Here is a 16998-nt window from a genome sequence, read left to right on the forward strand (position 1 = left end):
TTAACCTAGCTTCCACTACTCTTTCCCATAACTTCATGCTGTGGCTCATCAGTTTTATCCCCCTGTAGTTACTACAGTCCTGCACATCCCCCTTATTAAATATCGGCACCTATACACCACTTCTCCACTCCTCAGGCATCCTCTCACTTTCCAGGATTTCGTTAAATACTCTGGTTAAAAACTCCACTGCCATCTCTCCTAAACACCTCCATGCTTCCACAGGTATGTCATCAGGACCAACGGTCTTTCCATTAATCATCCTCTTCATTGCTGTCCTTACTTCCTCCTTGCTAATCCGTTCCACTTCCTGATTCACTATCTCCACATCATCCAACCTCCTCTCTCTCTAGTTCTTTTCATTCATTAGCCTCTCAAAGTACTCTTCCCACCTACTCAACACACTCTCCTCGCTTTGAGTGTGTTTCCATCTTTATCACGCTAACCTGCTGCACATCTTTCCCAGCTCGGCCCCTCTGTCAAACCAATCGGTACAGGTCCTTTTTCTTTCTCTTTAGTGTCCAACCTCTCATACAACTCATCATATGCCTTTTCTTTAGCCTTCGACACCTCTTTCTTCACCTTGTGCTTTATCTCCTTGTACTCTGTAGTACTCTTGTCTACTTTCTGCATCTCTCTAACTATCCCACTTCTTTGCCATCCTCTTCGTCTGTATACTCTGCTATACTTCCCCATTCCACCACCAGGTTTCCTTTTCCTCCTTCCTCTGTCCAGATGTCACACCAAGCACCCTTCTTGCTGTCACCCTTACTACATCTGCTGTAGTTTCCCAACTATCTGGTAATTCTTCACTACTACCCAGTGCTTGTCTCACCTTCTCCCTAAACTCACTCTTGCAGTCTTCCTTTTTCAACTTCCATCATTTGATTCTTGGCTCTGCCCTCACTCTCTTCCTCTTCTTGATCTCCAACATCATCCTACAGACCACCATCCTATGCTGCTTAACAACACTTTCCCCTGCCACCACTTTGCAGTCTTCAATTCCTTCAGATTGACTCTTCTGCATAGGATGTAATCTACCGGTGTGCACCTTCCTCCACTCTTGTACGTAACCCTATGTTCCTCCCTCTTCTTAAAATACGTATTCACCACAGCCATGTCCATCCTTATGGCAAAATCCACTATCCTCTGATCTTCTTCATTCCTCTTCTTGACACCATACCTACACATCACCTCCTCGTCTCCTCTGTTCCCTTCACCAACATGTCCATTGAAATCCGCTCCAATCACCACTTTCTGTCCCTTGTGTACATTGTTCATCACTTCATCCAACTCACTCCAAAAATATTCTCACTCATCCATTGCACACCGAACTTGCGGGGTATATGCACTAACAACATTCATCATTACACCTCCAATTTTCAGCTTCATAATCATTACTCTGACACTCTTTTTACCTCAAAAACACTCTTGACAAACTGTTCCTTCTGAATAACCCCTACTCCATTTCTCCTCCCATCCACACCATGATAGAACAATTTGAATCCACCTCTGATACACCTGTACTTACTCCCCCCCCCTTCCATTTAGTCTCTTGCAAACACAATATATCAACCTTCCTTTTGTCCATCATATCTGCTAACTCTCTCCCCTTACCAGTCATACTGCCAACATTCAAAGTTCCTACCCTCAGTTCCACTCTCTTTACCTTCCTCCTCTTGTCCTGCCTCTGGACACATCGCCCCCCTCTTCTTCTCCGGCCAACAGTAGCTCAATTTCCACCAGCACCCTGTTGCCTAACAGTACTGGTGGCGGTCGTTGTTAACCCGGGGTTCAACCGATCCAGTATGGAAATTTGTATTGTCCACATATTGATTTGGCAAAATTTTACACCGGATACCCTTCCTGACGTAACCCTCCCCATTTATCCAGGCTTGGGACCAGAACGAAGAAACACTACTGGTCCCAAAGTTAAGCCCTGCCATGGTGCTATAGGTTAGTGAACTAATCATCAGTGAAGATTATTACACACTGAAGAATCTTGCCAAATCTATTAATCTCTTTTCAAGTAGCTCAAAAAGTGTGTCAACTGTTAATGCCAGTAACTGATGAAAGATGCACAACAAGATAGGGCATGCTTTCAAGGTAATGGAGCAAAGTTAGTATGGAGAATACATGCGAACAAACAATGAAAAAACTGAGGAAAAATGTAATTCCTTGTTATTTATAGTAGTATGCAGCAAAAAATGAAGCAGACAGGGTAGGCAGAAAACAAATCACAATCTCCAGAATGTAAGGGCTGAAGGATGTGTGTAAATTAATAGAAGAATCAACGGTGGAAGAAAAGCATCAGGAATGTGACAAAATGCAAGGGGAAATACAATAAAACCACAAGACAGCAAAGGAAAGGAATGGACGTGTACAAGGTGTCTGTCAAAAAATGATGAAGAATCATGCGTTATTATTAGAATACTGTATTTAGCACATTCGGCTCCTCAATTTTTAACTCATGTAACAACAACAGTGTCCCAAATTAAATAAAAGAGATTAGCAGTAAAATTACAAGTTCTTGTCTCTAGAAGCACCCAGAACAAATTAACTATGGGCTACATCTTAGACCAGTATCTTGTTTGACCAGATAATTATTTCATCAGTGTTTCTATTGTATAAAATTCCTGCACCTTCGCTGTGCTCAACAGGAAGAAAGACACCCATAGTATTATAGAGCATATTTGCACTGTTTGTTCCACTTTTAATTGCAAGACTTTCTGCATATGAAGAATCTGAAAAAAATATATAAAAAAGGCAGTACTACCCTGCCTGTTATGTTGAGCTTATACACTGTAAAACCAAGCATCGATCAGTTCTTCCAGCAGAAAGTAGGAGTGGAGCCAAGTCTTTTTTTGTTACTCTGCGCTGCAGTTCACATTTGGAAAGAAAAGGCTTTGATTTCTCACTGCATCAAATATGTATTACTTAAGCATATCTGAATATATTTAGAATTTGGATATGAATGCAAAAGTTCTAACAGAATGTCGGTTCAATTATGAGTAGTAGATTTCAGAGCCTGGGTGCAAGGTGGGAAACTTGCATAATATAGAGATATAGTACTGTGCAAAAGTTTTAGGCAGGTGTGAAAAAATGCTGTAAACAAACAATGCTTTCAAAAATGGAAGTGTTAATCATTTATTTTCATCAATCAAAAATATGCAGTGAATGAACAAAAGAGAAATCTAAATCAAATCAATATTTGGTGTGACCACCCTTTGCCTTCAAAACAGCATCAATTCTTCTAGTTACACCTGCACACAGTTTTTGACGGAACTCGGCTGACAGGTTGTTCCAAACATCTTGGAGAACTTGGACAGGCTGAACACGTGCTTAAATACAGTAATCGGCGTGTACGAACCGGAAGAGAAATGAAATAGAGCACAAAGAGTTCACAGCAAATGCACACATGCACGTGCAGGCACGCACGTCTGACCGAGAACAATGCAACATGTGTGGAAATCATCGGCGCGCACAAACCAAAAGGGAAACTGGCTTGTTTGTATATAGTGTGTGGTCGTGAACCGAGGCAAAAGTTTGGCAAACTTTTTGGTCGTAAACCGATTTGTACGTGTACCGAGACGTTCGTGAACCGAGGTTCCACTGTATGATTCTGAGTTGCTGCAATGAAATTTAGGCAAAATGGACTAGCCTGTTGCATCATTTTTTCACTTTGATTTTCGGGGTGTCTTTGAATTTAGCCCTCTATAGGTTGATAATTTTAATTTCCATCAAACAATGTGGCATCCTTTCGTTTCAAACACATTAACCAGTCCCAGTATAGATACCCAGCATGATTTTTTCCCCCCATTAAGATCCGATGTGCTTTCAAAGTGTTCCTTTAATTTTTCTGAGCAGTTTATACAGTGCATCCGGAAAGTATTCACAGCGCATCACTTTTTCCACATTTTGTTATGTTACAGCCTTATTCCAAAATGGATTAAATTCATTTTTTTCCTCAGAATTCTACACACAACACCCCATAATTTTCATTGAGAAAATTCTCTTCATCTCCTGATGTCTCGAGTTTGTCCATTGGCAAGCCCCAATTTTTTCTTCAGAATTCTCTGATTTATAGTCTTTAAAATACTTTATCCTTGAATCAAACAATCAGGTAAAGATGCATTTGTAAGAGTATCCATTTTCTATTCTCAAATTAGAACAATTTGATATGCAGAGCTTGTGCAAATTCCATTAATTTTTTCAAACATGTCCCATGCTTATTGTAACAACATTTAGCTTTATTTATTTAGTTTCATTTATGTTAGGTAGAATGCCCAGAGGGGACTGGGAAGTCTCGTGGCCTGGAACCCCTACAGATTTTATTTTTTTTTTCCAGCTTTCTGGAGTTTTTTTTTTTTTTTTGTCCACCCTGGCCATCGGACTTTACTCCTTTTCTATGATAACTAATGTTGTCTTATTTTAATTTCTTATTTTGTCTTTTATTTTTCATTATGTAAAGCACTTTGAGCTACTTTTTGTATGAAAATGTGCTATATAAATAAATGCTGTTGTTGTTGTTGTTTAAGTTAACTTTCTTCATTTATATAACAAGCTATGTACATCAATAAAAATTCAACATAAGTTTTTACAAATAACATTGATGCACAAATTATCACCTCTAATGTAAGTCCTAAGTTTGGACTAAACAAACATTTATGAGAGGTTTCCAAAAATGGTATACCAGTTAGAGTCCAAGATGTTTCTCAGAACTACTTTAGAGTCACATTACACTTAAAAGGAAATGTATATTATAATTTCACTACCCCTTCCATCTATCTCAGTCATTATGTGAATTGATGCAATTCATTTTTATGAAATTATGCTAAGCAGTAGCATTCAACTAGAATTCACCTATAACACAGCTTTTATTAATGAATTAACTATAATGGCTATGGCATTTTCTGAGGATGATACAACACAGGGAGCAATTTAGAAGCTCATCATATGGTATAAAATGGACTTTAAGCCTTGTTCAGATTTTTCACTGGCGTCAAGTGGCAGAGAGATCGGAGTTCAATAATAAGCAAACTGTCAGAGAAATGCTTTTTCAAGCAAACTCTGTGATGACATTCATGGAATACAGACATCTGTATGGAGTGTTTAAGGAACGGCACTGCCAGTGTAGAATACTCCCTAGATTTGTCTTGTCATTGCTTATTTATGAAGCATCCCACCAAAGAAATGTGGTTCTTGACATGAAAATAAACAAAGGCTTCTGGTGATACTTTGGTGTTTAAAGAGTTTAAGACCATCACAACATGACTTACAATTATACTGTGAAATACTAAATTATTGACAATCTGCCAAACTAGAATTAAGATGAGGACTGGAGATGCAATAGGCCAATACCATTGGGTACATGAAACAAATTAGACTAGGGCTTGGATACAGTCATAAGCCAAGCAGACACGTCTCACAAACACCTGTACTTCCTCAGATATCTGAGGAATGCCCAGATGTCTCTATCTATGCTCACCAATGCCTACCTCTGTATAGTGGACACTGTATTGTATGGCTGCATTAAATGCAGAAAACCATATAGATGGAGGATGACTGTGCAGAGAAAATTTAGTTACCTATAGAACAACATCCTGCAAGCCAGAGTGCTTAAAATGATGTAGCAAGGCTGAACAACACTTTCACTCAGGAGAAATAATTAACTTGAAAATATATTTAAAACACAGAATATCACAGGATCAAGTTCATTCCATGTAATATTGAGCATCTTGCCTCACAGAGTGGCCCAACTGCGATTTCTTCTAAGAATGGCAACCTAGATATGCCCTATATGTCTCTCAAGCAAGCTAATGGTGATATAGATGCAATCCTTTATTCATTTTCCCCCAAACACACCTGTTACCATCCAGGGTTGCAGGGGGTTAGGCAGCTTATTTAATAATGAAACTGTAACAAGTTAAAAAGGAACTGTGCCTAACTAATTTTGATAGGCCTGAGGATGTCTTAAAAAAAAATATTGCAGAATTAAAACCCTGCGACCACTCACATTACACAATGTAAATAGATTTAAAGAGATACTTAAAATTCTCAAGGAAGGTACTCTGTATAAGAATTAGGTCACACATTCTCCTCAGGCATGATCCTGAAGCACTAGGCAGGAGAAACTGACAGTATGACTTCTGCTGGGTTTTAATTACCAGTCATTATAAGAGCCTATTACAATCAACTTGTACAATCAATCGGGTCCATCAACAATTTAATTGATACCAAGACTGAACAGTCATTCCTGTTTTATGAAGTGGTACATATTTAAATAGTCAAACTCTATTCATAAAACAGATAATAGCATCCTATCAGCATTATTTAACTCTTTGAGGGCTGAATATTTTTTCCAAAAAACATAGTTTTCTGAAAAGCAATGGCATCACACAGACAGCAACATAAAACATCTGTTGTTGCATGCTGTGGCTGCCAGTTTGCCAAGAATGTGCATCAGACTTGCTGCCAGGCAGTCTTTTCATGGCTAGGGCAGCAGCAGCGGTCACTGTCACAGTGCATTGCAATCTGGTTTCTACCTCTTGTCATTGTTAAGTGGTAGTCCTCCCAGGTAAACAGTGCCATAGGCGTGTCAACTATTTGAACCTGTTCAACACCACGAATAGCTGGGGACCAATCAGCTGAAGCCAGAACCTCACAATCATCTTCGATCACTTGTATCAAAATCAGAGTCTGACAAGTCATTGTCCAGTTCAGGGAGAACAGGCAACACGTCGTCCCCAGAGTATTCTGCTTTACACATCCACTTGGATCTCTCGCCAGGTGTCAGGGCCATTTTTGCCATTGTCTGCGCCTTACTGCTCATGGGATTGCAGGAAATCTCGGTCAAAACCAACAACGCTAACTTTCTTTCTAGCAACAAGACTCCAACTAAAACATAATAGTTGGTTTTGTCACAGTTGGCAGTTGATTGCTATTGTCAACTCCTCCTTTTGACAAAAGTCGACATCAGCCCTGAAAGAGTTAATTAGGTTCATCAGTAGTAAAATTGTTTGTTAGAAAAGGCTTACATGGAATTGGGAACAACCACTTTAGGAAAAAAAAAATCAGGTAAACAAAGTTATGCAATACTCTTTCCTATCCTATGAACTACAATGAAGTTAACTTTTCTTGGTTATCAACACCAAGTCTATGACAATTTTCAAAACACACACCGCTAGATCTAACAACCTATTATCTTCACAATAATTCCAAACACTCTTCACTGTCTGCATCATTATAGATTGAAGTGGTATAGATATGGGAATAAGGAGACAAAAGGATTACGTGGGCAAAAGAGTAATGGGAATGGAAATACAGGGGAAGAGAAAGCAAGGTGGATGGATAAAGCGGAGGTAGAAAGATAAAGGAAAAGAAGATCTGAAAGAGACTGAATGGGGAGAAGATGCAGCACTGAGCTGTATGGAAAAGGTTGATCAAACACATCAACCTCACGTAGGAGTAGGAAAAGATGAAGAGGAAGAAGAAGAAATTGCTACAATTTATTCGTACTATTAAGTGACTATATATCAATAGAACTAAATTATTCCTCATGGAATTGCAATCTTTACTAATCTCTACTTTACTCTGCTTTCTTTTCCATTTATTCTGTGGTTGCATTATTCACTACTGATTGATGCACTACGCAGCTACCTGTGATACTTAAATGAAGATATGTGCCCAAAACATTTAATCCTCTAGGACGAACCAGTAAGCAATGAGGAATCACTTAAGCGCATTTATGTTAGGTAGAATGCCCTGTGGCGAAAAAGGCCGTCTTTTGGCCTTGGAACCCCTGCACATTTAGTTTTTTCTCTCCAACTGGAGTGTTTTTTTTTTTGGTTTTTTTGCTTTATCTGTCTTCCTGGCCATCTGACTTTATCATCATACTCATCTGTAGGGACTAACAATATAGTATTGTATATAAGGGTTTTTAAAAAACAATCTTCACAAAGCAGGGGAAGCCTGTTTATCAATAAGAGTGAAGCTAAAAAAAATGTAACAAATATGCGGCAGATAACAAATATACATTTCCCAGTACTGCATAAACATTACATTCTCATACTAATAATTCAATAAATAAACATTTCAAAAGTTGCAGTATGTAAATGAATATTCAATAACTAGAAAAACTAAGATTACCCACAGTATCTGCTACAAGGAAGGACTGACACAGCTTTTATGCAACTAATTGGCTTATGGAATGACAAGCATCTCTACTCTTTTCTATTCCTGATGGCTACACCTTATGCATCATACGTTTTGGGTGGGCGCACATTGGTTGTCACAAATAAGCCCTACCCAAATAATTTAAGACAAAAACCAAACCTGTTTGACTTATGTTTTGGTAAGTCACAGACTAGTTTGACTGAATTACTAGGATGTCAAGCTACATGACTGTAAATTACAGTACTGCACTGCTATTTCCCCTGCCTTACTAAGATTATGTAAATTAAATAAACAAATGAAAATCGCTGGAAAAATCGTGTAGTGTAATGGAAGCCTTTTATTCTCTACTCGGACTACAACCTTATTCACCTTAGACCCATTATTGCAGCCAGACTTCACTGAAGAAAAATAACGTGAAAAAGTATATCACTAAAAATAACGATTTATAATTTAACAAAAAAATGCTTTACATACAGTTAAAAAAACTATCATCTAAGAAAATCACACAAATATTTCACACACAGTAAGAACTGTATGCATTTGAAAACTGCTAAATCCAGATGAAAGACAAAACTCCCCATAACTAAAAGACATTTTTCACGATAGCATGTAAACATAGTATCAAAATGGTCTCATGTATGAACTTGAATATTCATTATATTCATCATTTTATTAATAATGAATAGTATCATATGTAGAAGTCTAAGTACTATAAATTACTAGTTATTAACTGTCGATCATTCACCAAACAACCTTGTAAGCATGCCTTCAGCACACTTTACCAAACAGAGGATTAGATCCTAAGAATTAACATTAGAATCTCTGAAGACTATGAAAAAACACATAAACCCGGGCCACCTTAAATTCCTTCACACCTCTCCATCAGCGTCTTTTGTTCTGTGAATGTGTCGATCAGCCCAAGCAGCAAACAGCCTACTATTCCATCACCCCCCCACCGACGCAGTTCAAGGCACAGAGAGGATTCTTAGAGCTAACGTCTGTTTATCTGTATGTTAGGTGCCTGGAATTGTATTGGGTAAATAATATATTGTCTTTTGGAATAAATACATTTCATGTGTGTTCCGTGTCTACAATGATCTATGTAAATGTAGGATGACAGGAAATGCAAGGCAGGAATTGTTGAACACATAACAAAAAAAACAAAACATTTTTAATATTAATAATTGACAAAATGTAGACATGATGTATATAACATGTGAAGACTGAAGTCCAAATATTAAATAAGCACTTTCACAAAAGGTACAAATAAAACAAGTACGCTTTTATTCAAGAAAAAGAAATAGAGTTAGGGTACAATGCTGACATGACCGCTTGGGTGGTGCAGCAGTAAGACTTGCTGACTCATAATCAAGAGGTTCCCAATTCGATTGCGAACACATTCATTTTGAGTGGTCAGCTGCTCTTGTTTTTACTATTATAGAATAAAAACATACATTTTACTCGAGTCTGTAACAGCCAGTGTAAATTTATGGTACTTGTAAAAGTTAGCTTGTTTAATTCAGTTTTATTCTCTGTCACGTTCCCCACAATCTGACACTGGCTCTTTTCAAATAAAGACGTGGTATAATAGAGGTGAACTCAGATGAGGATGAGGGTTCTACATCGGAGAAAGAGAACAAAAGCCCTCCCTGCAAGAAATGTCCAGTCACACATAAGAACAACGCAGCTGCACAAGGCATAAAGGAGAAAGATGGCACCGTTTGGATGTAGTAACAGGTCGGGGGTCATCCTGCCAGTCAAGGTGCCACATGCATGTCCTTCAAAGAAAAAGCAGGGCTTACAGAGCTCGCCAAGGTATCGTTCAAAGTCCTGTTTGTGATTTTTGATGGTCTTTATATGGGAAAAACATTTATATGTTACTTATATAAAAGCCACATCGAATGTTATTTACCTATGCCACAATTTACGATGCCACTCCTTATTTAGGAAAAGATCCCAGTCATTCCACGGAAGTAAAAAATTTCACATTTTTTTTGCTGCATATTTCTGATATACATCCAGTTTTTGTAAGGTTATACTAAATAAAAATTTTGGACTGATGAAGTCAAGGTTTATTCTTGCCGTCATATGAAATGTTAATTTTTCTCCCATTTGTAAGATGTGAACTACCACATTTTAATGTAACATATGAAACACTTGTATACCTTACATACAAATACAATGTGTTAACCATAATAATTTATCTTATAGTGATTATTCTTGAACATGGTCCATCCACCCTATGTTTAGGCAAAAACATGATCCATTTAATGCATGAATAATTTCAGTTCCACTACTTGCCATCCTTGTAAATACATTTTAAAACAGAGGTAAAAAGCTGATGTACAACAGTGCATGAAAGGGTTTAAAACAGTAGTCATTTTCTGCATTCATCTTTTAGTTTAAGGTATAAACTATACCATTACTTATGATGAGACATGCTTAACAAAAGTTAGCCAATATTCAATTAAAAGTTATAAAGTATAAAACTATGGTGAGTACAAAAATGTAATTTGTCTGACACATTGTAAAACTATCTTCCAAGGTCTATTTTTAAATAATGTTAATCGCATAGCGCTTATTATATAATGTTTCAAAATTTTTCTTTTTGCAGTGCTTTTTAAAGGTGTGTTTTCTGTAAAATGCTGTACAAAATGCAGATAAACTGATTGACCGAGAGTATCAATTATTCTTGCACTCTTGAATACACAAAAGATGTCATAATATAGTGTGTTTAAATTATTTATAACAGGCAAAATTTTAAAGATGTGAACGAGACAGTTAATCTGTCCATAACAGAAACAATTACAGAGCTGCAGGAAAAAGCTGGACAGTTAGAATAATAATGTATCAAAAATATGAATCATTACTATTCACAACCCAAATAAACTGCTTGCCAAGGGATATTTCTGAGGCTCAGACGAAATAAATCCAATCTTTTGATACTACTTCTAAACAAACTTTAACAGTTTAGAGAAACATGAACAGCACTTTGAGAAAAATGGATAAGATTTGTTAAATAAATCATTAAACAATTCTAAAACTGCTAGCGCTACTAACAGACCCTTGTAAGGCTGCCAGAGTTCCACATGGCTCCATTCACCGACAGATTCTTGGATGACACTGATGCTCTTTTAGCTAAATCCTGGCACTATCATCCCGTCTCTCAGCCAATTAGTTAAAATGACACTTCCTGACAAGAGCATGTCACTCTGTTGTAGGCTTCAATGTGAAATATGTGCTGTTAACACACTACTTTGACCTCTCCCACCCTTTTCTAATTGTCAATTCTGTCACACTCTAAAGTACAGACTTTTCGAAAGATTACTGCAATTCAACTTTAGATGCAGATCTATATAGCAAATATAAAATGCAGTATATAATTTTCCTTTCATTTTTTAATTTAATCTCAACTGACATAACTTTTTTTACTCAAAGACTTTTAGTATTAAAACCTTGCTTGTCAGCTAGTGTGTTCATTAATGTACAATTAACGAAATTATTTCTTTTACACTTACTTGTGATTTATATTCTTTACTACTTATTAATGAAAATGTATTTTCAATGTGTTCAGTATGTGTAACACACTATAAATTGTTATAAATACTGTTACCTTGTAGATGACATTTCTTAAGCAGATCATCTCCTTATATAGATTCTCATACTGCAGAACTAGCCTGTCACTCATTAACAGCAACTCCTTTTCAGGATCCCAATCTAAGACAATCTAAAAGTAAGGTTTAATTTAAAAGTCATTCATAATTAAGCTTGTTATGTTCAGTAAATACTTTTACCATAAAATAACCAAAACCTAAACAGGCTAGCAACATTGATCATGGTATGCAGTATGAAGTTAAGTCTCATCTCTGCACATTACATTTCTACAAATTTGATTTGTACTTTTTGGCACAAACAAAATAACTACATGGCTTAATTTTTATATATTCCATTTCACAACTGCATTTAAAATCATTTTATGTCAGCAACATCTGTGAACTGTTATCTTAACCTTACTTTTATTATCTATATAAAATATACACATGAAAACTAATATTAGAGAGCTATTTATGGTAGCCTAGATAAAGCTGTAGTTGGCATTTTAAAATTGTAATGTTTACACTACAGAAAGTTTATTATAAGATGTGCTTGTACTTTAAAATAAGGCACATAAATGCCTTGAGCAGTTCTTTGCCGTTCTTCCTGTTTTATAAGCATGCTTTCATATCTTTTACAGTATACAGGTATTCCTCACTTTACGACTTATTTGCTTAACGACCACTTGCACTTACGACCAATCGAGTTTCGACCTGCAATTCGGGGAATCCCCTTTCTCAGCTTGAGTGTCGGTCAGTGGCAAATGGTGACATGCGCACTGAGCGTACTATAGGTTTGCTATGCGGTTTTTCAGTCAGTTTCATTCCTACAAGCAGTCACTGTGTAACCTCGTCTTTTTTTTTTTTACATATTTGTAACCCCAAAATAGTACAGATGTCGACAAAAAGAAAAAGTATGGCATCATCTGGAGAAATTGTTAAGAAACGAAGGAAAGCTATCGACCTTGAAATGAAAATAAAAATCATACAAGACTGCGAAGCTGGTAAAACTGTTAAAGAAATAGCATGTGACTTGAAATTGGCACATTCGACAATTTCAACGATTTTAAAGGATAAAGTTAGAGTGAAAGAGGTGGTGAAATCATCGACAGGACTTAAAGCCATAATAACTAGGCAGCAAAAAGGTCTTATTAATGAGATGGAGAAATTATTGGCGATCTGGTTTGACAACCAGATGCAAAATAATATGCAGATAAGCCTTTAAATAATTCAAGCTAAGGCACGTGAAGGCGCAAAATCGACAGAATCATTTACAAATGATAATATGTACATATGCATGTCTTTTTATGAATAAATTTGAAGTTTGTTGCATAATTTTACAATGATCCTATATTCCTGGCACAAGCTCCTCGCTTATCGACCAATTCGCTTAACGACGTAGTCGTCGGAATGGAACTCGGTCGTAAAGTGAGGAGTACTCTTTTTTTTATTTATAAATAGACAAAAGAAAATGGACATGTGTATTTGTCTATGTATTTTAACACATGATTCCTTAAAACGGAGTTTAATACTGCCTTTTATTTGTATAATCAATTTATGACTGGCATTACTCTAAGTGTGCCTTAACTCTCCTAAAGCTGATTATAATTTGTCTTTTTTCTAATATTTTACAAATTAGTTAATACTAAAAGCATAACTTATAAACTGCACTTATCAACCTAAAACATCTTACTTATTGTTCATTCGACAACTAGTTTATCTGGCTATTTTAATAATGCTCAGAAACAATGCGTAACAAAACACTACACTAACATGGAAAGCATGTGAAAAAAATGAAGACTTCAAAAATAAAGTACTCTTGGGTTACCATTTCTGACTGCAATCACTTTTGGCAGAAATAAGTGTTCTAATTAAATGAAAACTTCAACTAATAATTGAAGTTGGCCTGATAAAGACATATTTGCAACAGCAATTAGTGGCATCATATATTACATTACGTTTTCTATTCAAATATTAATCACAAATGTTTACAGTACCACTTAAAAACAGTAAAACAGTTTCAGAATTGGTTTGAAAATTATGTGTTTAAGCTTATTATTAAATTAATATTGAATATATTATGTTTAGGTACATTCATCAATAATTACCTCTTCAGAGCTTTTTGGAAACCTTTTAACCACAACATACAAAGTGTCTGTCAAGGAGGTGCACTGCTGATCCAGGCCTTTCAAGAAACTCAAAAGATGCTCACTGCTACAGAATAGAAGAATAAAAAAATTATAGTGAAAAAAATCATATATGCAAGTTATTGAATATTTTAGATAAAGGCAAATTCAAAAAAGCAAATACACATTCCTTCAAATAAATCAGATTTATTAAATAAGCAGATTTTCTCTGGACTAAATACCACTGTTTATAACAAATAAATTGTAATAAATGTAAAAAGCTTTAAAATTATCACAAAAGCACAAAGTTTCAGTAGTGAATCACTTCTAATGGTTAAATAAAAGACAACTGGACCTGGAGCAACACCAGTTCTGAAAGCAAATAGGAGTAGTACTGTCAGACTTCTGTCTGTATTACCTGATAAGTGTGAAGTGCACCAATTAAAAACAAAGTCTGATATTCCACCTAAAACTCTTAAGCCTATGCCATCAACACTGCAAAATGTGCATGGATTGTTGTTGTTTACAGTGAAATTTACAAATTTTCATTCATCAGGCACTTCCCCTTATTTGACATAATTGCTCAATATGCTTACTAAAAGTTAATAAATAACATTTTTTCATTTCTTTCAACACTAATGATAAAACTACAGTAGACCCAGGAGCTTTGTGAAGCAGAAAATAGTGAGACACTTTTGTATTTATACTTTTGCAGGATAAACTGCATTAATTTCTTTTGGGTTTTTTTTTTTTTTTTTTTTTTTTTTTTTAAGTAACTTGAGCAAAATATTATTTTAATTACCATTTGCTGTTCATATTACAGGAAAAAAACCTTTTCTCTTTGTCTTAGATTCTACTGCAGTTTTGTTTTTTAAACAATTTAATGTTGTGTGCTTTATTTTTCCCCACCTCCAAAGGGAAAAATTTAAAGCAAGTTACATTTTATGTCTTTGAATAAATGGTCTAAGTAAACACAACTCTTAAACTATCTTCACAACAGACTAATAAACTAGCCTGGATTTGTACTGCACCTTACTATAGATTAATGTGCATTTATTAAGGAGTTTGATATTTTAACTTTAATACAAAAATTACTTTGTAATTGTACTATTATTTTTTCTGCTTGAACATTAGTACGTCTACCATACTACAACAGAAAACATAATAAAACATCTATTTAGAAGAACACATTGTTGAAAATGATTTAATTATTGTATTCTTTTGATTACAAAACTAATGGTATACTTAAGATTCAAGCATCCATTCATTTTCTGAATAAATTTTTTTCAAGTACTGCAACAGCTATCCTGGCAGCAGAAGTCACAGAACATGACCCAATCGACACTTATATTGGATAAATAAAGAGATTCCATTTGCATGTCTACAGAAATATGTAAAGTAGTATCTAGAGAACGTTTCATTTATCATCAAGTAAAATTATATTTGAAGCTAAATAATACAAAACTTTAAAGTGTTAATATATTACTCATTTTAATAATATGTTATTGTTAGGATATAGCGGGTTGGACAATGACTGACTGACTGACTATTTTACTGGCAATTTTAGAGTAGGGCGAAATGTAGAATTCTCAATCAATCACCCTCTTAAACATGGCATTATAACATGTTAATGACCAGCCTCAGAGTGAGCTGCAGGGGAGCTGATAAAAACAGAAACTGGGGAAGAATAATTTTAGAGTAACATAGGTTTCATCTTAAAGAATTACCATAAAGGGTTAATAAAATGCCAGAAACCTTTGCAGGGATATCAGGAAAACAGATAAAGGTCAATTGAACAACAAAATGTACTGAAAGATGATTAAGAAATCAGCAGATATCCTGTAAAGAACCAGAATGGACAGTTGTTATATGCATAGAAATTTCAAGGGTGGTGGCTCAACTCAAAGTTATAAGAAGAACCAGAATATAATATAATAGACTTTTATTTTATACTAGTGGGGCAAGGCCCTCTGGCACCTAAGGCACCCAACACCCAGTTGTGGCCAGTCTGTCGCTCACTTTGTGAAGAGGGGGGCTAAACGCACCCCAAGGAGATGCGGTCGCTCCTCCGAAACCCCCTCTTAAAATAGTGATACAATGGGATACAAATACAGTTTTTCTTACCTCCTCTTTGCTCGATCTGCTGCTGCTGTGCTGCATGATCTGCATCTTGCGCAATGCTTCAAACATTTAAAACCCTGTACCGCAGCTGTTCTACTCTTAGTCTTTTATTTCTGGCCCCAGGCATGGTTAAATCTCTTGGCACTCTTGGTTAAGTCTCGTTTCATGGGACACGAGTTCTTGATATTTTTTAGTTTATAATTTAAAAATGGAAAATAATCTGAAAATCTAATAACATCACGTTAAAGTTTGATAAATTCTGAAAAGAAGGACACTAAACATATATATGTAGGTTTTAAAATAAGCCTAATTTAATGTATGACAAAAAAAGTGACATAAAATCGTTGCACAAAATCATTGTACTTTCAGGCTTAGGATTTTATATATATATATTATATATATATATAGTAGGGTTATTTGGGTGTAAACCAACAAACCAACCAGAGTAAATGTTTGCATTGATTGGCACTGTATGTGAATTCAATTGTTTATAAAATTAACCTCTATTCCTTGTTTCTCTGATCATTCTGACCATGCTGTAATGGCCTACTTTTGAAGAATGCTCCCTCCAAGGCATTTTGCTGAGGAGTAATTAAAAGATACAACGAATAGCTTTTCTCCTGCCTGATTACTGATTTGTCCAGTTAGAGGATGTTTCTTCAATAAGAAGTAAAATTTATACCACAGTTTCTGGCACCCAACGTTAAGGCTTTCCATACCCTGGAGGGAACTCCCAGCAGAATCTCAAAAGATGCGAAGCCAACAATGCGAAATTAGAATGGACACGTTCCCGTCTGTGCGGGACTCCCCTCCGGAGAATGTGATTGTCAGACCTGACATGGTAGGAGGAGGCATGTTAATTTGTTCTTTTGGGGATAAGGCACTGGGTTATATCCCAAGCCATTCGGAGTGTTTTCTGTCTAAAGTTAGGATAGCTTTTAGTTTAGTTAGGTTAAAAGCCATTTATCCATTAGACAGAGCATATG

General features: G+C 35.9%; 1 protein-coding gene across 1 annotated transcript in view; it reads right to left on the bottom strand.

The window, feature by feature from the left end:
- Window positions 1–16998, bottom strand: part of asz1 (ankyrin repeat, SAM and basic leucine zipper domain containing 1) — a 233506-nt gene that overhangs the window by 9604 nt on the left and 206904 nt on the right. The window contains exons 11-12 of the mRNA XM_028811545.2: window positions 13874–13979; window positions 11786–11899 (exon numbers count right to left, since the gene is read on the bottom strand). Coding sequence (XP_028667378.2) covers window positions 11786–11899; window positions 13874–13979 — 220 coding nt within the window. The remainder of the gene's footprint in view (window positions 1–11785; window positions 11900–13873; window positions 13980–16998) is intronic.

This window comes from Erpetoichthys calabaricus, chromosome 1 (assembly GCF_900747795.2).
Source record: "Erpetoichthys calabaricus chromosome 1, fErpCal1.3, whole genome shotgun sequence".
Classification (NCBI taxonomy): Eukaryota; Metazoa; Chordata; class Cladistia; order Polypteriformes; family Polypteridae; genus Erpetoichthys; species Erpetoichthys calabaricus.